Genomic DNA, 26,700 nt, shown 5'->3' with positions numbered 1-26,700 from the left:
TGCACAAAGGGAGGCCAAGCGGAGCCACTGGCCGACAAATACACCCCGCTGACAGCCCCCCACAACCATCAGAACAGGGAGGGCCGAGCCCCCCCGACCCACCCTAATGGAGGGCACCCCCCCTATTAGGGGCTTCACGGGAGGGCGACGGACCCGACCGTGCGAAGAGGCACTCAAGCAACTCAACGCACAGGGTGAGCAGACCGACTACACACACGCACAACCCGCATGCCACCCGGGAACGAGCGGAGGAACAACCTCGTTACTGCCCCCAGAATCACGGGGTCAAGGGCAAACCCAACCCCGTGGCAAGGCCGTAGCAGCGGAGCACGAAGGAAGACCCAGACCCACCAAAAGGACTGGACTCCCTGGAATGGGGGCCCGGAGAAGTCCATGATGCCAGCATCAAGACCCCACCAGGTGGGCACGTAGTGCCCCGCCCCCCACATCGCCAGCGTATTCGGACAAAGGCCCCTCAGCCGAGCGGGCCCCGTCCCACCAATAGTACACCGCCTGGCACACTGACCCTGCAACAGGCAGTCAGCATGGCCGTAAGCACACAAAAAAGGTTAACCAACGGAAGCAGGCAGCGCACCGGGGAAAAACCAGGCAACAGGCTATTAACCCTAGCCTGGAGACTGCGGACGAGACAGGCGCCAGAGGGGACAGCTGAACACAGCCGCCCCGGCGGAGGGAGCGTAAGCTGGCGGTGTTGCATGACCAAGCCTCCATTTAAAAACCCCCACCCAGAGGGGTCGAGGCAGAGAAGGCTGACACGATTGGCAGACGTCATGAACGTGCAGGGGCACCCTCAACGGTGAACCCGGGAGTTGACACTGCTCCAACACACCAGGGAATCAACCACCCTGGTGTTACCCAATGCGGTGGTTGTTCCTATAACCCCTCAAGAAAAAACTCCAAAACACACCTGCGGGTATACACCGGCTATACCGCAGTACAAGTGTTTCAGTTTCCAAAAAAGGGTTAACCCAGGCCTACGGGTCGACGAAACATTACTTCGGACCGGGCCTGGCGGTACGGGAAGCACAGGGTCACCAGAGGAGGTCAAAAACCACCCCCACGGCCCCTCTTCGCCATGCGTGAGAGAGGAGCGAAAAAGAATGGAGAACCAGCCCCTAAGCACACCGTACTTGGTATTCCCAGGCGGTCTCCCAACCAAGTACTAACCAGGACCAACCTGTGTAGCGGCCGAGATCCGACGAGATCGAGCGTGTACAGAATGGCATGGCCGTAAGCCATTACGACAGTGCTGAGTAAAAACGTACCCAACCAGGGTCTCCATAGCGCTTAACCCTGTGACACCCGGACCGACCTGGCATTTTTCCCCCTGAAAAAAGCCCAAGTCCCTCAGGGTACCAGAACAGCAGATCTGCATCCCCGGCGGACAACGGGTTCAACTGATCCGGACCAGCGTGACCAGAACCAGTCCCGTGCCCTAACCACGCCGACATGCCTACTCGAGGAGAAAGGGCAGATATGCGTGTCGATCTTAACATGAAAAGAAGGCGCCACCCAGACGTTCGGGCGAACCGCGCCTGGTGGCCCACCCCAAGGGCGTGAGACCCCTCTACATATGTTCAGATCCATTCCGTCATCATCCCCCAGACATGAACGAGAATCCGTCGAAAACCAACCCAGGTCGTGGGATTTGGTCGTCGGAAGAGGAAAAACCCCCATCTCAGTTGCTTTATAAAAACGCCGTTTTAACCACAAGCAACCAAGGCGTGCCAGTCAGTCGCCTGTTTACAGCGAGCTAGCACTATACGTGCGTCGGGACACACCCCCATCAATGAACAGGCTATTTAGACCTGTCATTGAATCCCCAAGGCGCCCAGTGGAACGACAAGAGGGGTGTGACACTCCCTAACTCCAACACTTTTTGAATAGAAAAGAAGGAAGCATCAACAGTATGTATCCCAGTCTACACAGCCGGGGGTAAATTTTTTTCACATTTTTACATCCCACCACCCTCCCATAGGAAGGAGACGGGGATCCCCAGAGAGACTTCCCACGCGAGCTGTACAGATTGAAAAGAATATATTGCACCTTGAGCCATGTAAAAAATTGGTTTTAGGGCTCTCCGGGGAAGAGGCACTGAACCCATACACACTCAATAATCGAATTGAATCGAATACATATACAATAGAATAGGACACCTTCTAGAGGGTCCACTCACTTTGACAATCTGAGGAGGAAGGCTCTGTACTCTGATGGAGGCTCCCTCACATGGAAGAAGGAGTCCGAACTCACAGAAGGCCCGAATAGGCGCTTGGTGAGGAGGAGCCCTGACCACCCCCCTGAAACAGATCCATCACATGGACCTGAACAGCACACGGAAGTCCTACCAACAGAGACGCGCACGGTGACGTACTCTATGGCGGGGGTATTCCTGCGGTGCACACGCCCAATATACCAGGCCGTGGGACCAGGAAACTCCCCCCCCCCCGTAACGTGCCGAACCGCCACGTGACGGGAACCTTGAAGGACAGGGGGTGTACCCCTGACCGACAGAAACAAGGGGGAGAGGAAAGGTTACCAGTTCACCCCTTTACGACCCCACACCCATGATACGATGTAATGACAAAAAGAGAATATGACACAGTCATAGTCAGCTCTATGAAGCGTTTGACAGCTCCACACAGCGCATGAGCTAACCTGCTATCTGATTTTTACTAAGGAAAAAACACAGAATAGAGAGGGCTCTAAGAGCCCCGGTCCAACATACACATGTGCTTCTGTGGCCAGTCCAACCCAGTTGTAGGTCACATGACACACACAACCCACCATCACCTACAAAAAATGGCAAAAACACTCTACAGAGGAACGCCGTTTTTCATAATGAGAGAATACATAATTCTCGATTAGTATCGGCCACAGGCCTTGCTAAGCACACACGACAGCGACCAAACAATCTTTTCTTTCAGGAAAATAAAGTTTCTCCAGCAGTTTTAGCACAACCTCAGCAATCAAGCTAAGGGTTACATCGCATCCCTACCACACAAAAGACACAATGTAGTGCAACATGTCTGATAGGAGGATGAAAAAGTCCCCAGGGAACCGGGGGGAAACACAATCCTCTTATTTTACCCTTAATACGGCCAGTTAAAACAGGAAACCTGTTAATATGTGAACACTGTTCATTGTCATCACAGGCTGAGAAAAGAACATTCTTTTACTCACTTGTCACTAAGCATAGCTTCATAGGTTAGTTACCTTAGTTGTGAGTACACGGTACATATAAACACCATGATGTTTCTCACACAACAACCAGATCATTTTCACATCTGTAACAACAACCCGATTTGCACGGAGAAGCTAACTGCCAGTGACAAAAACAGTTCACACATAACTCGCGTCGTATCCTAAATGCATTGCAGCAACACACGTTTTGGGAAAACATCGTTATTCACAAAACATTTAGAAAAAGTAAAACCAGAAGACGTGTTATAAGGTCTGGTCAAACCTTGTCCTACCCGGAACGTAGATCAGCGAAGCGCAGCTCAAGACCCCGTAGACAACACAGCCGATCCTGTGTTGCTTGAACTGGGCAGCGTCGTCGCTCCAACCAGTCGCTACAGTCCTCTTTGTTGACGCAATCCCCGTCCAGGCTCAGGGCAGGGTCGACGAACATCCCCTGTCAAGGATGACGTCGTAGTCAAGAGTGTAAAACATGTTATAATCAAAGCACGTTCAACAGAGTAGCATTAAGCTAACGGCCGCTCCAACCGAGCTAAAGCTACCCCGCGCCAGGCCTTGGCCTATAGCAGCAAGCTAACGTTACCTAGTGATCACGACATGCTAGCGCCGCAGCTAACAGCTGACTGGCTAACAGTAGGCCCAACCTAAGTAGGCCATGCAGCGATCCCAGCAGGCTAACGCAGCAGCTAACAGCTGACTGGCTAACCGTAAGCTAAGCAGCTATCACCTGAACATGTATACAATGACATAACACTCACCCAGACAGGCCGCCGTTCTGAACCTCTCCTCACTTTTTAAGAGAAAAGAGAAACAAGATGTCAACACTGCTTTACAACGGTGATTTTACCAACACCCGACGGAATCAGCACAATACCAAACTGGCCTGTGTAGCTGACTTGAACATGGATCTGCCGCTATCGCACATCCATGCACATATCCCCTCGTGAAGGAATACTCTCATTTGGATATGAAAGATGGGGCCTTAACACGGTGACAGAGAGAATCCACTCGTCCAGAACACACAGGGATCACCAGTGTTAATGGTCGCGGCCCACTAGTTAAAACTATAATGGTCTTCAGACCAAGGCCTTCTGTCGCCTAGGTGGCTGAACAAAGGACCCTAGCCTGGGGCCGGTTTCCATAAACATTGTCAAGTAGCCCCCATAGCACTAACAGACAAGTGAAGCCCGCCAGCAACAGTACTCACCCAACCTGAAACCCACCGCTTCTCACAACAGCGGCGCGTCCGACAGTTCAGCTGTGGCCTGACAGGTTTCACCCCAACAAACACAGCAAGGAACTGCAGTTGAGAAGCATGCAGCGGCGTGCTCCCAATACGAAAACCGGTGGAGGGTTTTTAGAATGATCATCATCTTCCAGACACTCCAGTACGAAGACAATATCGCCGTATTTTCTCGAAAATAGTGAGAGAGAAAATAAAGATATGTCAACGTATCTCCTTCCTTGTAAACAATATTTTTCTCCACGTCAACTAACAACACGTCAAGTGGGGTACTACCGAGGCACTTCCTTGTGGTGAAAGCGAGAAGGAGGAGAGCAGGTGACCACACACCTGCTTATGAAGGTAAGCTGATGAGGGGTGTGGTCAGACTAATACTGGTATTAAAGGTACATTTGTGGAATTTATTCAGTGCGCGTGCACGTACGCGAGATAGTGCAGAGTGATGCCAAGCAGAGCCCCTAATGGAACAGAACTGCTGGTTTCACTACTGCTGAGGGATAATTATGTCCCCATGAAGACTGTCCCTTATGGCTCGTCGTCTCTCATCCTTCAATCCCACTTGACCTTTGCTAAGGAGTCAGAGATGGACGGAATTTCACTAACAGCTACGGCTCGAGACTCATAGCTCAATTACAATGTACTGGCAGGTGAATGTGTGTCAGACCTCAAAGTACTATAATTAAGGTGTTAAGTCGGTGTGAGCTCAACAGTGTTAATGGACTCGGTGCTGACGCTTAATTGCCATGGACCCTGTGTGGTATCTAGAGTTGTGAAGAATGTACTATTAGTGTTCTGGCAGTCAAGTCCCTCTCTCTCTCTCTCTCTCTCTCTCTCTCTCTCTCTCTCTCTCTCTCTCTCTCTCTCTCTCTCTCTCTCTCTCTCTCTCTCTCTCTCTCTCTCTCTCTCTCTCTCTCTCTCTCTCTCTCTCTCTCTCTCTCTTGCTAGCTTTCTGTCTGCAATCTGTCAGTATTTCCCTTTACCCCGGTCCCTGTCAATTTTCTTTTATCACACACACACACGCACACATACACACAAGGCCATGTTTTCATGCGTTGTGAGGACATCCTATAGACATTAATTTACTACCTCTTACCCTAACCTTAACCATAATGACTACATGCCTCACCCTAACTCTTATCCTAATCTTAACCCTTATCCTAACGTTAACCTTAACCCTTATCCTAACCAAACCTAACACTAACCCTTATCCAAACCTTAACCCTAACCCTTATCCAAACCTTAACCCTAACCCAACCTAACACTAACCCTTGTCCAAACCTTAACCCCAACCTAACCCTTATCCTAACCCTAACCCTAACCCTTATCCTAACCTAACCATAACCATAACCAACTGTAAAATAGGTCCTTTACCTTGTGGGGCCTGGCCAAAACAATCTTGATTTGGTCACTCGAGAGGACATTTCGTCCCCACAAGAGTAGGAAAACAAGGCCACACATACACACACATGTACCATTACACATGCATGTTTGTATGCACGAGCACATACACACACTACACACTATACAACACAATTCTTTATCAACCCTAGCCCAAATACCCACCCAGCCAAGAGATAATGTGTGACAGAATGTGAGGTGTGTGTGTGTGTGTGTGTGTGTGTGTGTGTGTGTGTGTGTGTGTGTGTGTGTGTGCATGTGTATGTGTGTGCGTGCATGCACAGTGCATGCACGCACACACATGCACACACACACACACACACACACACATTGCATTGCACACGCGTGTGTTTGAAGTTCCTGTCCCCTCTAGGCTCTCGTGAAACTCAACCAACCTGGCCCTGCTCGGCTTAGCCTGCCTCTGTCCCCCCTCTTGTAAATCTGCCGGGCCCTCCCACAGGATGCGTTCTATTTTTAAGCAGCCTACTTCTTTTAATAAATTCTCTCTCTTAGGTTTCTGACGCACGTGCCACCGTCACTTCTTAGACGACTCCAGAAACCCAACGGGTTCGGAAGCGCTGGAACATTTTCAAAGTTATGCAAAAGATTTTCTGTGTATCTGGAGTGTCAGGCAAGTTCGGGACACCTGCTCAGTTGTCAACTCTTTTGTTAAAACGTGCTGTATAATGGGTAATTAACTGTGATTAGACTGAACTGTTGGGTCCATAGATGTTGGTTGTCTCATCTGTATGGAGACTTAAAAGCTGAATTATTAATAATAATTGTTAATTAATTTATTGCAAAACGTTACATTCAACCCAGGCTTTCAGAACACAAGTACGGTACTAAATATTTTAATGTCCCTTGAGTGCCTGGAATGGATCTGTCCTTGTGGCGTCGTGGACTAGTTTAAAATCTTTTGTGGTTGGATGTTTTGGGTGTGTGAGCAGGGGAGGGGAGGGATTCTGCTAGACAGAGTCCATGTGGAATTGGCAGCTTGATGAGTGTCTGTCTCACGACTCACGCTGGTGTGATTGTCAGTCAGTTCTTCCTACACCCAGCACACACGTTAACTGGAAACCACACACCGTCGTCTCAGGCGCTGACCCGCCTATGATAATCCACTGGGACCCCCCCTCTCCTCTCCTCTCCTCTCCTCACTCGCTTCTCCTTTCATCTCATTCTTTCCTTCCTCCTCCTACGAGGGAGGAGAAGACTTGTCATTCACTTGTCTCTTACTACACACTTGAATGGATGGATGATGAGCGGTTACCCCTCAACCGTAGCCACGGAGACCCTCCGGGTGACCTCGCCCCGGCATTGACTCCGCTAGCGAGGGGGGGGTTGTCCACGGCAACAGGAAGAGTCTCACCAAAGGGATGGAGACGGAGGACGGCTGATGCTACTGGAAGACGTTGTGGAGGCGTAGAGGGATGTGAGCAGCGGCCGTCAGTTTTTCCTCTTTGTATTTTCTTCCGCTGCCTGTAGCGAGCCTTTTGTTTCTGGAGACCAGGACTTTTTTCTGTCCCTCCCTCCCTCCCTCTCTCTCTCTCTCTTCTCTCTTTCTCTTTCTCTTTCTCTTTCTCTTTCTCTTTCTCTTTCTCTTTCTCTCTCTCTCTCTCTCTCTCTCTCTCTCTCTCTCTCTCTCTCTCTCCCGTTCTTATTTTGTAACCTGGAGCGCTGTTTGTTGGGATGAGGACTCAGGTAGCGAGGAGGACGCCGCTGACCCGCGCTCACTTCCTCTGAGCCCCAAAGAGCCATGGGAAGGGACAGGAGTCTCTCCAGACACTTTCGGTACGGTGCTTTTTGTTTCTCCGTCCCCTTTGATCTCAAGTCGTGTTCACTGTGTGTTTTGTGTTATTGCTGAGTTGGGGGTAAAGTTGCTGTGTCAAAGTCTTGTTGTGCAACTCGTTTCTTTTTTGTGTAGCTGTTTTTTCTTTTTTGTAGAAACATGCTTCTCGTTTGGATTTGGATCCATTAAAAAAAAAGAAAACATTGAAATCCAGAGGCGTTCTCACAAGGCTCATATTTCTAAACTAAATTATATCAACAATAGGTAAAGCACATTCTTTCTTATGCCTACTGTGATAAACCTTTGCTCTGCACACTAAACCCACTGTATAGCCTCCAGTATCTTCCTCCGCACTCGTTCTCTGGTCTCATGTGCTCTCAAACCCACGCACGGCCAGCTGTCAGTCTGGTTGGATCAGAAGTGGGTCTCGTGATGGTAATTGTTAATAATGAGTTTTCCAGCTGATTGCCGTTCATCCCTCTGTGTGTTGCGTCCCTGTTCCGCCGCTCCTCCAGACCTAATTTTAGGCTCCTCTCGCCCTCGTTCTAATTGAGGACAGCCTGACTGAGGCCGACATCCTGCATCCGGCGGAGGAAGCGCTTGAAGTTCTTGCACACACACTTGCTCTGCTAGCGGGAAACGAGTTCTTCTGATGCGTGAACCATTTCTCTCTGTCACATAATATGGTCTCACCTCATGATTACCTGATGATGCGGAGAGCAGACATTGGTGGAGTTGACGGGCCAAGTATACATGGTGACGGATGAGTGTTTCTTTAGAGAGAACTCCTGTGGCCTACTTAGCCTTTTAACACAGTTTACTAAGCTACCTTACCTTCACAACAGACACCTGTCCCTGGCCTAGAAACACTTATAGTCCTCCACTCTCTCTCTCTCTCTCTCTCTCTCTCTCTCTCTCTCTCTCTCTCTCTCTCTCACTCTCTCTTTATGTTATCGCTTTTAAAAGGACAACCCTGGTGAAACACCAAGTGATTGACCCAGGTCAGTTGTGTCTTTGCGGGGTCATTTACACCAAGGCCACAATCAGGTCATCACCGTTCAAACTGGACCCGGATCTGCACGTTTATTTCACACACTAAACGGGTTGTCACATTTGAACATGATTGCGGTGATGTGTTTCAACATGGCAGACAACATCATGCCCACTACATTATTCCAGCACCTGGTAGAGTTACTCAGAATTGCAGGTCTTGTACTACTGAATGCAAGCCTACTTAAACCTGCATTATGGAACTTTCATGGAAAAAATATCACTTATTTAACAAAACAAAATCATGGAGTTGGGCTGAATAAGAGAAAGACCCTTCGAACAGCGAGGCTGAAACACACTGAAATTCCCTGCACACGCTTTTCGGGGCCCGCCCAGCCGCGGAAAATCCATAAAAGGCTACGTCTCATTTCTAGATCATAACATGCAAGCCCAAAGTTACCTTGCGTGAAGACATTCCTTTTTTGTTGCCGTTTTCTCTTATCTGCCATATTGAAACAAGGTGTAGTGATCTATAATGGCCACAAGGTGGCAGTCTTCTATAATGCAGCTTTAATGTACAACTTCATTCTAACGTAAATGTGAATACCACCCAGTTATTGCTTGATGTTATGTCATACCAGTGCACCATAACAAAAGTCAAGGGGGTGTTGTCTCTCAACACGGGTCGACCATAAACCCTTTGTACACAAAGCAGACCCATGTAGGACCTGTGTCTCAATTCTGCTCTCGACCTGGGTCATAATCCTGGTCAATCAAGGTTAGACGACCAAGTTATACTGTCAGCTGATAATGGGTTATTCCTAATTGTACTGGTTTAAAAAGTGTATCCGTCTCCATTGGTGTCTCTCTGTCCATCTGTCTCTGTCTCTCTGTCCATCTGTCGCTATGTCCGTCTCTCTCTGTGTGGGTTTGGAGATGTTTACTGCTGCATGTTGAATGTGGTATTTAATAAACGATAGAATAAATGGTATTTAATGTGCAATATAGATCCAGTACTGTCACATCATTCAGATGCAGCATAGAGGAGTGACGTTCTTGTTCTTGGCTCCTCAGCCTCGTAGCAGCATCATCAATAAAGTAAGACAAAAAATAGCAATAACAATTGTGTAAAAATAGCAGCATACGCAACGATAAAATACAAATTTACAATACAATAATCACAGGGTAATAATAACATTTTATACTGGTGTTTTGTGTTTCCTACAGTTTTTATATTTATTAATTTTATTCTTGTGTTTTTCCTCACCCGCTTTTTTCCCCTTTTTGTGTGTGTCTGCGTGTGTGTCCTACACCCCCCACCAATCCTGACACACATACACACACACACACACACACACACACACACACACACACACACACACACACACACACACACACACACACACACACACACACACACACACACACACACACGTGTACACACACACAAACACACACGTGTACACAGGCCCCCCCCCCCCCCCCCCAAAAGGTTAAATTTTTTTTTTTTTTTTTTTTTTCCATACAGTCAACATATTCTTAAATAATAGTGCTGCCCGAGGCGGGGCATGATACAGTCAACATATAGCAAAAGAGAGAGCGAGAGAGAGCTCCCGTTCTACAGTCAATATACAGTGTACAGAGAGAGAGAGAGAGAGAGAGACACATTGGAAAGAAATTGAAATGCTATTTGGCCCTAAACAGAGAGTACACAGTGGCAGAATACCTGAGCACTGTGACTGAAGATCCTTGACTATGTACAGACTCAGCGAGCACAATAGGCAGACTGTGTGTGTTAGAAAGAGAGAGAGAGAGAGAGAGAGAGAACATGTGTGTTTGTCATGTGTGTGTGTGTTAGAGAGAGAGCATGTATGAGAGATCCAAAAGGACAAAGATCAACACTTAAATCCAAGAGAGAGAGAGAGAGAGAGAGAGAGAGAGAGAGAGAGAGAGAGAGAGAGACACACATTGGAAAGAAATTGAAATGCTATTTGGCCCTAAACAGAGAGTACACAGTGGCAGAATACCTGAGCACTGTGACTGAAGATCCTTGACTATGTACAGACTCAGCGAGCACAGCCTAGCCATCGAGAAAGGCCGCCATAGGCAGACTGTGTGTGTTAGAAAGAGAGAGAGAGAGAGAGAGAGCATGTGTGTTAGAGAGAGAGCATGTATGAGAGAGAGAGAGAGAGAGAGAGAGAGAGAGAGAGAGAGCATGTGTGTGTGTGTTAGAGAGAGAGCATGTATGAGAGATCCAAAAGGACAAAGATCAACACTTAAATCCAAAGAGAAGAGGGTCTATACCAGAGAAACCAAAGCAGCAAGGAGCCAATGGCCGACATCAGCTAAATAGGCTAGCCAGGTACTGTGACACCAGGCCACACACAGCTTTGGCCAACGGCCCAACGCTACCCAAGCTACACAAACGACCAAGACATTCACACACAGCACATGTCGTATCTCCAAATGTTGTGAAGTAGCATATGTTTTGCCTGGAAAAAAACATCGTTATTAACAAAACATTCGGGAGGGGAAGGAAGGAAGAGTGGGGTAATGTCATGACATTTTCATTAATCTTACCTGCACCAAGGAACGCAGGTCTCCACGTTGACGAAAGGCCTCTCGCTGGCGGGACAAAAATAAGCCAGAACCCCCTGCTATTCTCACGGCTAATGTCAATGGTCGACTCGTAGCACAAGCTAACAGCTAACTCTAGCCTAGGCTAACTGATAGCATCAAAGTAACGTGCGCAGCCGGCAGCCGGCAGCTAGCTACGACGTTAGCTACCGGCTGCGCACGTTACTTTGATGCTATCAGTTAGCCAGTTAGCTCAACCCGGCTATCGCTAACCATTAGCTAACGCACTACCACTGAAACTACAACATGAGAAAAGCAATACAGGCGCTGACACCAGGCCACACACCGTTAGCTACTAACTCCATACTACAACAGGCTACAGCTAGTCGACCAGTTTGGCTCCAGAGAGAGAGAGAGAGAGAGAGAGAGATCCACGGCGGGAATATAATAGGTTGCATGAACTCACCATAACGCAGTATCAATGGTAAAGTTGGAAGGAGACTTTCTTGGCCCACGGTGTAATTTCTTCTGATCCATGCTGCTTTTGAAAAGACATCCACTCGCCTCGCTCCTCTGAATAGCGCTGAATTAGATCATCCCTGTACCTCGTGTGTCCGAGAAGAGCCCGGAAACACTATCCTAAAATCTGTAGAGCAGCAAAGCCGCAGAAACCGGAACACTGCAGTCTGCAGAGCCGCAGAGGCAGGAACAAGTCAGACACATTCTACAAACGTGTCTAATGTGAAATATATAAGCATATAAGCAAAACTAGATTTTAGGTCTGTGATGAAAAAGGGCCTCGCGGGAAGGGGGGCCTCGCAAAAAAAAAAAAAAAAAAAAAAAAAAAAAAAAAAAAATTTGCGAGGCCCCCCTTCCCGCGAGGCCCTGTGCGACCGCACTGCTCGCACACCCCCTGAGGCGGCCCTGCGTGTACACACAATACTCAACAACATGGCACCCCTAAGAACCACCAGGGTTAAAAATCGCGCTGAGCCATGGATGCACACTGAAATACTGGCCGCTATGAAAACCAGAGACAAAAAATGCTCTGAACTTCATAAAAGTCAGACAAAGCTTTCCAAAAGCTCAAACAGTGAACTCCAAGCCCACGTGGTTGAACAAAAAATTCAAAGAAACAGACTAAGAAATGACGTAAACACCATGATCAAAACCGCAAAAACAAATTTCATCAATGACAAAACTGAGGAAAATAAAAACAAACCATGTGAACTTTGGAAATTACTCAATAATCAACTAGGCTGCAGTAAAAAACTTAAAACCAGATTCTCAAACATAAACATAAAGACGGACAACACGCTCATCACAGACAAGCTGGATGTAGCCAATTACTTAAACATCTTCTTCACAAACATAGCCACAACACTGGTAAACAAACTACCCTCCCACTCAGGGCATTATGGGGTAGAACACATAGTAGCATACTACAAAAACCTAGGGGTCCACAAAGACGACTTCAAACTTGAAATGGTAACAACCGATGAGGTACTCAAAAAGTTTTGCGCCCTCCAACCTAACAAGGCCACTGGCCATGACAACATCCCCTCCAAATTCCTCAGAGACTCAGCAGCCGCCATCACCCCAGTCATCACACACATAATAAACCTCTCTATAAAACAGGGACACGTCCCCAAGGACTTCAAAATTGCGAGAGTGACCCCTCTGCACAAAAAGGGCAGCAAATTAGACCCAGGCAACTACCGCCCTGTTTCTATTCTTACCTCCATCTCGAAAGTCATGGAGAAAATAGTCTACAAACAGGTCGAAAAGTACCTGGCGGAAAAAAATCTAATCTACGAATTCCAATCTGGCTTCAGAACGTCCCACTCCACTGACACATGCCTCCTCTATTTGAACGACCACATCAAACAAGAGGTGGACGCGGGCAAATACTGCGGCATGGTCATGCTGGACCTACAAAAGGCCTTCGACACTGTCAATCACTCCATTCTGATTGACAAGCTAAAAGCAATTGGTTTTGATAGTTTATCAGTGAGCTGGATGCAATCCTACCTGGAGGGGAGAGAACAGATGGTAGAGGTAAACGGTACTCTATCCCCCCCCCCCCTCACAGTGAGCTGTGGTGTTCCACAAGGAAGCATACTAGGACCGCTACTGTTCCTAATTTATGCAAATGACATGTCGTCAGCCTGTGACTGCAACTTGTTCCTGTTTGCGGACGACTCAGCCCTGCTGGTCTCTGACAAGAACAAGTTGCAGGTTGAAAAAACCCTCAGCTCGGAACTAGGCAAAATCTGCATATGGCTCGCTGATAACAAACTATCATTACACATGGGCAAAACGGAGTCCATTCTCTTCGGTTCAAATAACAAACTCAGCAAGACCGACGGCTTCTCAGTTACAGTGGGTGACAATATTGTCACAAGGAAAGACGAAATTACCTACCTGGGTTCCATCCTAGTGGCAAATCTTTCCTGTGACAAAATGGCATCCAATGTAATAAAAAAAGTCAACCAACGAACTAGATTCTTGTACCGGATCTCCTCTCTGGTAAACAAGAATACCCTGAAGACTCTGGCAGGAGCACTCATTCAAGGGTACTACGACTATGCTTGCACCTCATGGTACCAAAGCACCTCAAAGGCGCTAAAAACAAGATTACAAACATCACAAAACTAACTGGTCAGACTACTACTTGACCTTACCCCCAGAACCCACCTCACCCCTGCCCACTTTAACAACCTAGGATGGCTTAGAGTAGACGACAGAGTACAGCAACTTGCAATGGGCCTGGTCTACAAGATACACTATACGACTAAGGTACCCATGTACATGTCGAAATACTTCCCAAAGGTCAGTGAATACCACAACCACTACACCAGAGGAAGCTCAACAAATCATGTTAAACCCAGATTCGGCTCAAACAAGGGACTAAACACGTTTAGCAATTAGGCCACATCAATGTGGAACGCCCTACCCAAAGCTGTAAAGGAATGTGAATCCCTACCCACATTCAAAACCGCTCTCAAAGAGCACCTACGGGAGGCTGCAATTCGAAACTGGCCACCGTAAATGCCCAAACCCCCCACCACCTCCTAATAGACAGTCTCCTCCCCACCGCATGTATATATTCTCTCCCCGCCGTATGTATATTTCTCTCCCACCCACCCACCCCCTCCAAATGTACAGTCTCCTCCCCACTGTATGTATATTTCTCTCCCACCCACCCACCCCCTCCTAATGTACAGTCCCCTCCCCATCATATGTATATACTCTGTCAGGATCTATGGGTAACAGTGCTGGTATATTTGAATACCGTTTATGTCACAAATGTATCAGTACTAAATACCTGTATGTCCCTATGCCATAAATGTCATGTATGTTGTGTACGTCACGGTGACCAATTGCAGCCACTCTTATTGTCTGGGACCAAATACGGCCACGCCCCACTCCCAGCAAAAAGTGGGAATCTCTAGAATGGGTTTGGGGCGGCGCTGTATACGGAAGTAGCTCTCAAGGTGACGATTAGACAACACTTTTTTGTTGTCAGTAGATGGCAGCATTGGTTTAAAATTAAAGGCTGAAAATGTTGAGAACTACAACACTGCATTTCCCAAGAGCGTTAGCACAGGTCGCAGGTCACTGGGATGGGTCTATATTCTCCGACGTGATCTGAACAGCGTTAAACTATTACTGCAACCTCGGTATAGCGACCGCGAATGGCCAACTAATTATCTTAACAAAAGTGCGCTGGTAGCATTACATATGTTGTCTAAAGGGGGACATATGGTACAATTTAAGATTCTAATGATAATCGGCATATAAAGGACAAGATAAAGCATCGTTAATTTGTAAGAAACCTCAATGAAAACGGCGCAGGGTGCTATTGTTATGAAAATGTGATAGAATCCTATAAAAATGTGGACGCACTTGGCCTACGTTCCGTTATGTCATAAATGTCGATATGAATTGAAAATGGGGGACCCTTGGGGTGCTCCAGTAGCACACCATGTTACCGCGCTCGCGCGGGACTCCGTGCTGCATCACGGATCTGGTTGACTCCGAGTTCGATTCCCGGACTCGCCGTCATTTGCCGAATGTCTCCCCCTGCTCTCTCTCCCGTTTCACCCTACAACTGTCGGTCATGCTTGACCAGAAAAGCGATAAACGCTAAAAAATAAAGTTTTAAAAAAAGAAAATGGGGGACCCTGATGTAAACAAGACAAGCGTCTTTCTCTGGTCTGCATCCCCTTAACAATTGTGTGTATTGAGCCGTACTGTATTGTACCCATTCTGCAATCTGTTAAATAAAGTTTTCATTCATTCATTCATACACACACACATTTTGAAGGGTCTGAATTAGAGGCTGACATGTGAGTGGATTTTGACTCCGGCTCCTTCCCACTCCCACAGAAATAATCCCATGCCATCCCAATCCCAAGTGAGAGTTTAGAAAAAATCCCACTCCCTCCCACTCCCAGAGAGGACTGATCCCAATCCCGTCCCAATCCCAAGCCAAACTTTTATAGAATCCCACTCCCATCCCACTCTCGTTTACCAATCCTGCTCCATTTTTCTTCCTCACTATAAAATATGCAGTACATGGGTCACATCATGTCTGTAGGGCTGTACGTTAACTTTTTTTGCACATAGCACTGGTGCTACAGAGGTTGATAGTTTTGTAGCACAGGCCAAAATCTTGTAGCACAAGTATAAAACGTGTTATATTTGTAACAATCACAAATGTGCCTATTGTATTTGTGTTATTTAGTTGCAGTGCCATGTTTGGCTGTCATTTGCATGCGGACAAGTTGACGTTACACAGCCAGACACGTTGGATTTGGTGTTGGATGTATGGCCTCTACTAGGGGTGGGAATCACCAGTTTCATCACGATACGATACGATATCGATTCTTTGGACAACGATACGATATTTGCCGATATCACAAAGTCTGCCATGATACGATACGATGCAGGTGCCTGTAATCTATATGAGACGATAAGCCCATTTAACACAACCAGTAACATTTAGATCAACTCAAAAAAGGTAACAAATATAATTTGAAAACATTTAATTTTGCTCTTCCAGACATTTAAATGAAAAACAATTTATTACAAATAGACCTCATGTTCACTGTAAAGTGCCACGTTTTGATATATTGAGCTTTAAACTTGAAATAACTAACACACAACCTAAAACCCCTCCCTACCTCCCTCTCCCAAACAGTTCCTAATTTTTTTTTATGTTGCATGATCATGTATAGATTTATTATGTATTATATTTGTTATGTTTAAATATCAACATTATCTGGCCATCCTCAGTAAATACTATCAAACTCCTTTGACCTCACCTACTTAAAATCATTGACGTAGAAAGAGGGACAGAGAGAGGCTGAGGCTCCCCCGCCCATCACTTCCGCAACGGATTTAGTCGGATTTCGGTTTCCGGTTCGCCTGATTGGCCACTAAGCCCACGTGACCCTACGCTAGCACGCCCCCCTTACCCCGCTTACGCCTGAGAGTCACACACAGCTGGCGGCAGGCAGAGAGCCAGCCTTGCTACTACTAGCCGAGTGATGAATGAAGCTGTATCTGTTTCACCTAACAGCACTATTGCTCCGTGATCATAGCCATCCATCTCTAAAGCTAACCACTATTTGTAAAAGCCACAACCACGTTACCATATGTAATAATGTAAATCATTGTGTCGTTGTACATATTGTGTATACACCGTTAGAAGCTAACGTAGCTAACAACATCCCGACACCCAGCTTGTTAGCCAGCATGAATGCCCGATGTAGAAGGCATAGACGCAGGTCGCTTGTTGGCCGGCATGAGTGCCCGATTTGGGGTGGTTCTCTCCTCTTTGTGTGCCTTTGTCCTTGCGGGTGTTCTGCCGGGGGAGCTTGTGGACGCGACAATAGTGGTGGTTGTAGGGTGTTTGAGCTTGTAGCGCTAGTTAGCTCATAGCTACCCAGCTTGTTAGCCAGCATGAATACCCGATTTAAAATGGTTCTCTCCTCCTTGTATACCCTTGTCCTCAGTATTCTGCCAGGGAACTTATGGACATGACAATAGTATTTATAAGGTGTTTGATCATTGTGTCGTTGTACATATTGTGTATACACCGTTGCGTTAGAAGCTAACGATAGCTGCAAGCTAACTAGGGGGGGGGGGGGTGTAGGACACACACACAGATACACACAAAAAGGGGAATCTTAAAGTTAACCACTGGAATCGCTGAGCGATGAGAGGGTGGGGGAAAACACAAGAATAAAATAAATAAAAATAAAAGCTGTAGGAAACACAAAACACCAGTATAAAATAACTGCGGAAAAACCCAAAGTAACCACCACTGCCTAGCAGTTAAAAAAAGAAAAGGAAAAAAAAACACTAGAGACAGAGAATAGTGTCCCTATAAGCATGAGCTTGGGACACTATTGAGGGAAAACATGAAATGGACAAGCATCCGAACACAGTCAACCAAACCTACTTAAAGGCACTGCACACCTGACACCAATCAGGTGGCAATCAAGCCCACACACCAGTGTCTGGTGATTGCCAGCTCACCAGAGAAAACCCCAAATACATCCAAAGCACACTAGTATAAAATTAAATAAAACCCACATAAACCGTGATCCATCACAGTGTGTGTATGCATGCTTACAGTGCGCTTGTGAGCTTCAATGAGATCTTCATAATCCATGTCAGTGCTTTCTATGAGCTTTCCATGTCTTCCTGCCACATGCTGTAGGTTCAACCAGATAATCATCTCATCCTTGCCTCTTAACACATTGGGGGGGTTGTGCCCATCATTGTACCCAGTCTGCCACCGTTGAAAGCCTATGGAGATGTTTACCTTCTTTGCAGGGCTATAACTTTTTTAATTGTATTGCTATATTGACATTACTATGGCCCATGCAACATCGATTATCTATCGTTCAGGATGTGGGAACGTTATATTTTTTCATTCATACATTGTTGTGTTAATACCGTCTAGAATATAAGTATGTTTTTAAGGTTTTCTGCTGTAATTCCAAAAACGAGAGTTATAGGCCCTGACGCATATGATAGATTATCGATTGCCGTTTCTTTCCTATACACGCTATATTAAAAAATGTAAATGTATATGATCGGTATACATTATGCTTCATCATGCGTGAAGGAAACGGGGGGGGGGTCGTTTATAATTTCTTGATCATCAGTAACGGCTTTATTTAGTATGGGTTGATATGTTGAGCAGATGGTTTGCAGTGAAATGAATAAACAATCGGGCTGAACATAACGTTAGTGTCCTCTTACCGTTCGCCGATGAGACTGGAGAAAAAATATCCCAATTATTTGACGCCGATCTCCTAGATCCATTTCCGGTTTGTATGGCGCAATAAACGCCTAAATCATATCGATTATTGCGTTTAGAAAGTGATCCAAATGCACTATAGTGTTTGTCTGGATCCACGTAACAAGATATTACTGCCGGAGGGATTTCCTCGATGCACCAGCGCCACTTCCGGTTTTGGCGAGAGTGTAACCATCCACCATCGCCCGACCATCCACCAGGCGGCGGTATTGAGGTGTTGCAATCTCATACAGGGTGCCGCTGCAGTCCGGGGGGAGGCTGGATGAATTATGAATGCCATGGCGAAAAAATGAAATATTGATCCCAAAAACGATTTACGCCGTTGTTGGTGTTCAACACATGGCGGGCAACAGTGGCGTAAGTCGTTTTTGGCGACCAATGTGTTAACTATATTAAGAGTTATAGAGTTTCACTCCTATCTGTCAGACAGACAGCAATTCACTACCATCGACAGTCATACCTCAACTTCTTTCCCTGTTACATCTGGTGTCCCCCAAGGCTCAGTCCTTGGTCCCATACTCTTCCCCCTATATATGTTGAATGAATGAATGAATGAATGAAATGCTTTCACATTATCAGACCACATGGTCTCTAATATCACTGCTACGCCGATGACACACAGTTATACATCCACTCCCCTCCTGACACCACTGCTGCTACTACTGCCCTCTCATCCTAAAAATCTGGATGAATCACAATTCACAACCTTCTCCAACTCAATAGTACTAAAACTGAAATCCTTGTAAAATGGGCACACCTCACCTTCTCCGTAAATACCCTGACTGCTCCATATCCATTAGCAACCACTCTATCCTGCCCTCCCCCACAGTGAAAAACGTGGGTGTTCTTTTTGACCCCAAACTATCATTCGAACCACACATCAACAACATCACCAAGACATGCTACTTTCACCTCAGGAACATTTCCTGCATTAGACCACTACTGTCCCCCTCCGACACTGAAAAGCTGGTTCATGCCCTCATTTTCTCCCGTCTAGATTACTGTAATGCATTGGCTCAACATCTACAGGTAAATCCCTCCATAAACTTCAACTAGTTCAGAACACCTCACCCCGCATCATCACCCGCTGCCCCAAATTCTCCCACATCACACCTGTCCTCTCCTCAATTCACTGGCTCCCTGTCAAGTATAGGATTGACTTTAAGATCTAAATCAAATCAAATCAAATTTATTTATAAGGCCCGACAACACACGTTAATGTCCCCATGGGCCGTACAGGTCTTCTTTAAACAAGTCAAGAAGAAAACATAACAATAAGTCAAGAACAGAACAAGAACACCATAAGGTCAAACATTTTTAGATGAATGCAAAAAATTTAAATAAAAAATTAAAGAATGCAAGCACTCCCAGACATACCCCACGCGAAGGTAAGGAAAAACTCACTAAAACCTAACAATAGGGAAAAAAGCTCCACAGGCAGTGTGGAGGAGAGAAACCTTAGAAGGGCCATTCAAGGGGGGATCTCCCTTCTTAGATGTTGGTGATAGTAGTGTTGCAGACTGGCAGTTGGTAAGCATGCACTCATGTGTGTAGTGAAACACAGATGAGTGCATGCAATAGCAACTGAACATTTTGAAAGATTAAAGATAAAGCAAATAGCGATAGCAACTGAACATTTTGAAAGATTAAAGATAGAGCTGATAGCGGATCTATTTGAGGCACAGGGGCGGCGCAAAGAGGGTCACGTCCTCCCCGTCTTAGTCACGGGACATTCAACACTCCGGTCATTGCTCAGGGACAGCCGGAGACAGGGAGATAGGGGGCTGTCCCTGATCTGTCTCCTCACTTACAAAGCCCTCCACTCCCTAGCACCTGCGTACATCTACAACCTCCTTCAACACTACACTCCCTCCCGTTCACTCCGCTCATCCAACTTCGCCCTTCTGAGCACACCACACTACCGCCTTAAGTCCACAGAAAACAAATCATTCTCCTCCTCTGCTCCCCGACTCTGGAATCAACTCCCATCACACATCAAAGAAGCCCCATCCGTAGAAACATTTAAGTCCCACCTCAAAACCCACCTGTTCAATCTGGCATACCCACTCCTGACCCTCCAACCCCTGCATCACTTACATTTTCACATCTGTACACACCTATATTTTAGTATTATTATTTATTAAAATGTTCTCTCTGTCTTGTCTCTAAGCTGTCTCCCTTTCTCTGTAGTATCCCCACCATGTTATCATTGTGAAAGTCCATGTACTGTGTTTGTCCATGTACTGTGTTTGTCCGTATACTATAATGCCATGTATGTAAAGCGCTTTGAGATACCGTATGTAAGGCGCTATATAAAATAAATCTATTATTATTATTATTATTATTATTATTATTATTATTATTATTATTATTATTATTATTATTATTATTATTATTATTATTATTATTATTATTATTATTATTATATTCTCAAATAGAACAAGGCTGTGACTTGGATACCAAAACATATCTGTCCCTCCCCACATCTGGTTGTGGCTGTTGGTTGTACTTGTATTTGTATATCTGGATGTGGCTGGTTGTTGTACAGTATATCTGGATGTGGCTGGTTGTTGTACAGTATATCTGGATGTGGCTGGTTGTTGTGCAGTATATCTGGATGTGGCTGGTTGTTGTACTTGTATCTGGATGTGGCTGGTTGTTGTACAGTATATCTGGATGTGGCTGGTTGTTGTACAGTATATCTGGATGTGGCTGGTTGTTGTACAGTATATCTGGATGTGGCTGGTTGTTGTGCAGTATATCTGGATGTGGCTGGTTGTTGTACAGTATATCTGGATGTGGCTGGTTGTTGTACTTGTATCTGGATGTGGCTGGTTGTTGTACTTGTATATCTGGATGTGGCTGGTTGTTGTACTTGTATCTGGATGTGGCTGGTTGTTGTACAGTATATCTGGATGTGGCTGGTTGTTGTACAGTATATCTGGATGTGGCTGGTTGTTGTACTTGTATCTGGATGTGGCTGGTTGTTGTACTTGTATATCTGGATGTGGCTGGTTGTTGTACAGTATATCTGGATGTGGCTGGTTGTTGTACTTGTATCTGGATGTGGCTGGTTGTTGTACTTGTATCTGGATGTGGCTGGTTGTTGTACAGTATATCTGGATGTGGCTGGTTGTTGTACTTGTATATCTGGATGTGGCTGGTTACTTGAAGTGAGGTGTGACGATGTAGAACAGAGGATCTAGGAAGAGAGGAGAGAGAGACACAAGGCACCATGCTGTTGTGGGATGGAGAGGATAGCAAAGAGTACAGCTGGAAGAATGTGTTGGTGGGGGTAGTGATGTGTGTGTGTGTGTGTGTGTGTGTGTGTGTGTGTGTTGTGTGGTGTGTGGTGTGTGGTGTGTGTGTGTGTGTGATGGTACAGTAGTGGTGTGTGTGGGTGGGTGGGTGTGATGGTAGTGGTGTGTGTGTGTATGCACATTGGCACGCATGTGTGAGTGTATGTAGGGGTGTGTTTGTGATGGCACATTTGTGTTTGTGTGAGAGAGTGTTAGATAGTGGAAGTAAATGCTAAAGAGAGAGGGACGACCAAGAGAGAAAGAGGAGGAATAATTAGATAGTTGGAGAGAGGAATAACAGACAGAAAAAAAAGAAAAAAAATCCTTTCCTCTCTCCTCTCTCTCTCTCTCTCCACCACACAGTATCATTGTGAGCTGTCACTGATACTGAGCATGCTCACCAGGAGAAAGACATCTTTACTCATATCTCTCTATTTCTCTCTCTCTCTCTCTCTCTCTCTCTCTCTCTCTCTCTCTCTCTCTCTCTCTCTCTCTCTGTATTATCTCTCACACCAGTCTCTTCTCTCCTACCTGCCTCGGCTCTCCCTCGGGATGCTATGGAATGGATGGAGCTATTTTTGCACCTTTCGGCTAGAACAATATTAATCAGTGCACAGAAGAATCTCTCACAGCTCACTGGCATACTTGGGACAATAGATGCTCTGAGAGACAGTTTTATTGAGGCTTGAGATTTGGCTGTAAAGACTTGACTTCTATTGAGAGTGTCGTCGATGTTGACTTGGTGTTGAAGTTGAAGGCAAGCTTTTTCCACGTAGAACCTCATGTAAAGTCTTCTTTAATGATCTTGGGTATAACTTATGGATCACGTTTGACCTTTTTTATTTTTATTGTAATAGTTTTGAAAGCATTCTGCTTTGTTAGATAGTTATCAAGTGGAGGGAGACAGGAGTAGTGGATATGAGATAAAAGGGCAGGTGACGTACCAACAGCCACGTGGCATCAGAGGGCCTTCCCACTGTGAAACCCACCCAAGCGGTCTCTCCCGTGTAGCTCAAGTCCTCCGGCCAATCTGAGTTTGTGTCCAATATGTTCTCCAGGATCTTCATTCCCAAGAAGCACCGCGAGCGCTTTGACGAGGTGGTTTCCCAGAGCCTGATGAGCCGGATCAAGGGGCGGAGCTTCAGCGACCCCAGCCGGAACCGCCTTCGCCGCAGCCGAAGCGACGACCACCCAGAACGTCTCCTGGTGTCGACCCGCGCCAGCTCGGTGCCACGCACCCACGCAGAGGAAGGCGTGGCGCTCCCCACGCGCGGCATGCGCAAGACCACCTCCCTTGTGGCGGGGCACTCTGGTGCCCCCACGACCAACTGCAGGTACGTACTGATGCTGGTGGCCCACTATCTGGCCCCAGCCAGGGACCATGTAATATTACTATATGTCTGCTTTGATTGGGGCCGTATTTTGGAGTCATATTTTCATGAGCTGTTTTCACTTCCTGTATGTTTTGCTTTGTGTTAGCCTCATCACCAGCAGGAGTCGTTTCTCATATGGAACACATGTAACGTTATACAGATCTTACAATATTTTTGATATGGTCTAAATCCACATATATACAATTCTTACAAGGGATTTAGAGATTCTAAATCTAAGTACCATATCCCGGTACTATGGCTGGGCAACCAGTAATTTGACATATAATTAATGTAAAAAAACATAGATAAAATGAGTAAGGTAATGATATCTGACAGAAGAAATTATGTTTGTATACTGCTGCTTTAAAGTACTGTGTGCCAATTTTAGCATTCAATGAAATCCCTCCTTAAAGTCCCGTCAGTGATGTAGTGATATAACACCTCAGCACCTCGTCCCTTTCTGACTTCGCTGTACGAGTCGAGCATCCTGGCCTTTAAATGTCAATAGAAATGTGTGGCTGGAAAGAGTTGGAAAGAGTAGGCTGGAAAATAGAGCCATCACTGCCAAAGCCAATACAAAACCTAAACACCCATTCAATACCACACTCCCCTTTTCTATTGCCGTCAAATAGACCGTTTCAAAGTGACGAGAATAACGTTCTAAAAGGACCTTTAGACTAATGCATTAGATGACAGGAAATACATTTGGGTCCACTCCAAACTGTTCCCTAGCAACAGCATTCCAGTGAAACTATAGTCGGATTCCCACACCTTTACAATGTGCTTTTTGTTCCTCTGGGAATAGATCAGAGTCTCATCTGAGAGTCATTTTATTGTTCCTTTTAATCTCCATGTTTGCTTTCTGTTTAGACAGTATTATCCTTTTTAAATAACTTGTGAGAAGAATTCAAAGAGAATATAAACCAAACATGAGTGTAAGCCATACCTTCCCTGTTCCTTGGGGGCATATTGAGTAGAACACCACACGGATGCCCATCTCTCCTGCTCACTTAAGTAAATAATGAGGCCAGTACACGGTACATTGGGTCCCCAGGGAAACCCTGTCCATTATTTAAGTAGGTTATTCAAGCAGGCTGTGAATTTAAAGTAGTCTGCTGGGCAGGAATATCTGTTGGTGGTCTGTCCTTGGACATGAAAAGTAGATATGCTTATCAACTGAATTATGACTAAAAACTTTTTGAACAGGGCCACTGACTCAGAATGAAGTGTGCAGTGAACTACAGAAATTTGTATTATTATTTATTTTTTACCTTTATTTACCCAGGATAGGATCGCTGAGCACGGATGCTCTTTTTCAGCAACGCCCTGCTTCACATTCACACAGTTCCATTCAATCACACCTGGGAGCTGCCCAGTACAACCACAGTCTGACACTGTTAGCCAATGAGCAGTTGGGGGTTAAGTGCCTTGCTCAAGGGCACTTCAGCAGTTGGTATTGAGGGACGGGAGAGAGTTATTCATTTATTTCCCCGCCCACAATTTTTCAGCCGGTCCAGGGGATAGAACCGGCGACCTGCTTCTCTAACCTTTTATGGGCCGGTCTCACCCAAAGCAGCCAAGTCTAGCAGCGCTGCTGCATTCAATTCATTTCCAATGTAGCCACGACTATCTGTATGTCATGTATGTCATATATGTTATGATGAATTGAAAATGGGGGACCCTGATGTAAACAAACCAAAGTCTTTCTCTGGTCTGCATCCCCTTAACAATTGTGTGTATTGAGCTGTACTGTATTGTACCCATTCTGCAATCTGTTAATAACATTTTCAATCAATCAATCAAAACGAGGTGTACGATGGGAATGGGCGCAGCAAATAGGAATGTGTTGGAGCAGCTTGTGTGCCGTACCGAATTAACTTGAGTTCAACTTTATGCAAATTTACAGATCAGAGGTGCAGAACCTAGTTAGGTGGAGTAAGACCAATAACCTCACCCTGAATGCTTCCAAAACGAAGGAGCTAGTCATCGATTTTAGCAAGGTATCCCATCTCCCCATTACCATAAATGGCTCAGAGGTGGAGATGGTGAGCAGTTTTAAATTTCTCTGGGTCACTATTTCAAATGACCTGAGCTGGCACTCCAATACCAGAACCATTGTTAAAAAGTCCCAGCAACGTCTTTTCTTTCTTAGGAAACTGAAAGAGTTCACAAATAACAGGGTGATTCTACACGTCTTCTATTGCTGTGTCATTGAGAGCGTTCTTACTTGCTCCTGTACTATATGGTTTGGTAACATTACAGACCAGGAGAAGAAATCTCTGAACAGAATTGTGCGCCTCGCACGCGAGACAATCGGGGTTAGCCTGCCAGCTCTAGAAGAGATCTATGGTGCCAGGCTGCTTTCCCGTGCCTCTGGCATTATCAACGACCCCTCTGGTCACCCAGCCGCAGGCCTCTTTGTCCCCCTCCCGTCGGGCAGACGCTACCGCTCTATCACATGCTCCACCTCTCAGTTTACAAAGAGTTTCTTCCCCAGTGCTGTGCGCAGCCTGAATACCTCCAAAGGCTAGATTTGTATATTATCCTATTTTTGTTTTGGTGTGTTATTAGTCAGGTTGTGGAAGTGCTGTTTCTGTGTGTCTGTGCATCACACACTTTGATTATATGCACTTTTACTGTAAATTGTGCCTCTATGCATTATGCACTTTACTATGATATGCACTTTTAGGCGATGTTGATATCAACTTTGGCATTTTGTCCTTTTATACTGTCTGTGTTTTTACATATTTGTTTCTGTACTGTTTCTACTCTGCTCCTGTATTGGATTAGTTGTAGACACACAGTGTTTGCTCTGTACCTGTATTGGATTAGTTGTAGACACACAGTGTTTGCTCTGTACCTGTATTCCAGTGTGGATTCGTTCAGACATGGCAAATAAAATCTCTGACTCTCTGACTGACTCTGAAATTGATCCGTCCAAAGCAGCACACCTGCCTTGCTCAATTCTGATCTGAACTGGCAAACTATGAGTACAAACAACAAACTATTAGCCTATGTATAATGTTGTCAGATACATATTTGAGTGACTATTTAGGTAGAAAAAGAGAAGGTTTACGACCCAGCCCCATGGTCGAAAGCTGCTGAAACCAAGGACCACCCACCTCGTGGTGCGTCTCTCCAATCAGCTGTCTGCAGTGTTTCCATAGCCAGCTTGTCTAAAAGAAAAAGATCCTATATCATGACACGATACAATGTTTATAGTTCATGGAAGAAGCTGATAGCAGTTGTCTCTGGGGTTCCTAACTTTTACAAACCGTCGTACAGGGACAACTTGCAGAGAAACAGATCATGGCGAGATAATGCTGACATTGTGTAACATAATAATATGGATCATTATTAATCCCTGTGGGGATATTTGGGTGATGTAGCACAGTTTCGGATGAGTTTAGAACAATAATAGATATATCATTATAATGGAATTTGTTGTCACTCTCCCAAAACAGCTGGTA

The 26,700-nt window shown here is 45.8% G+C and overlaps 1 protein-coding gene across 1 annotated transcript in view; it reads left to right on the top strand.

Annotated features, from left to right (window-relative positions):
- Window positions 1–26,700, top strand: part of grid2ipa (glutamate receptor, ionotropic, delta 2 (Grid2) interacting protein, a) — a gene marked incomplete at both ends in the record, with an annotated part of 95,302 nt that overhangs the window by 31,179 nt on the left and 37,423 nt on the right. Inside the window, 1 exon segment of the mRNA XM_084328704.1 lies at window positions 22,916–23,191. Coding sequence (XP_084184830.1) covers window positions 22,916–23,191 — 276 coding nt within the window.

This window comes from Notolepis coatsorum (genome assembly GCF_963971535.1).
Source record: "Notolepis coatsorum genome assembly, chromosome: 14".
NCBI classification, from domain to species: domain Eukaryota; kingdom Metazoa; phylum Chordata; class Actinopteri; order Aulopiformes; family Paralepididae; genus Notolepis; species Notolepis coatsorum.
This window is presented reverse-complemented; position numbering and strand designations above follow the sequence as displayed.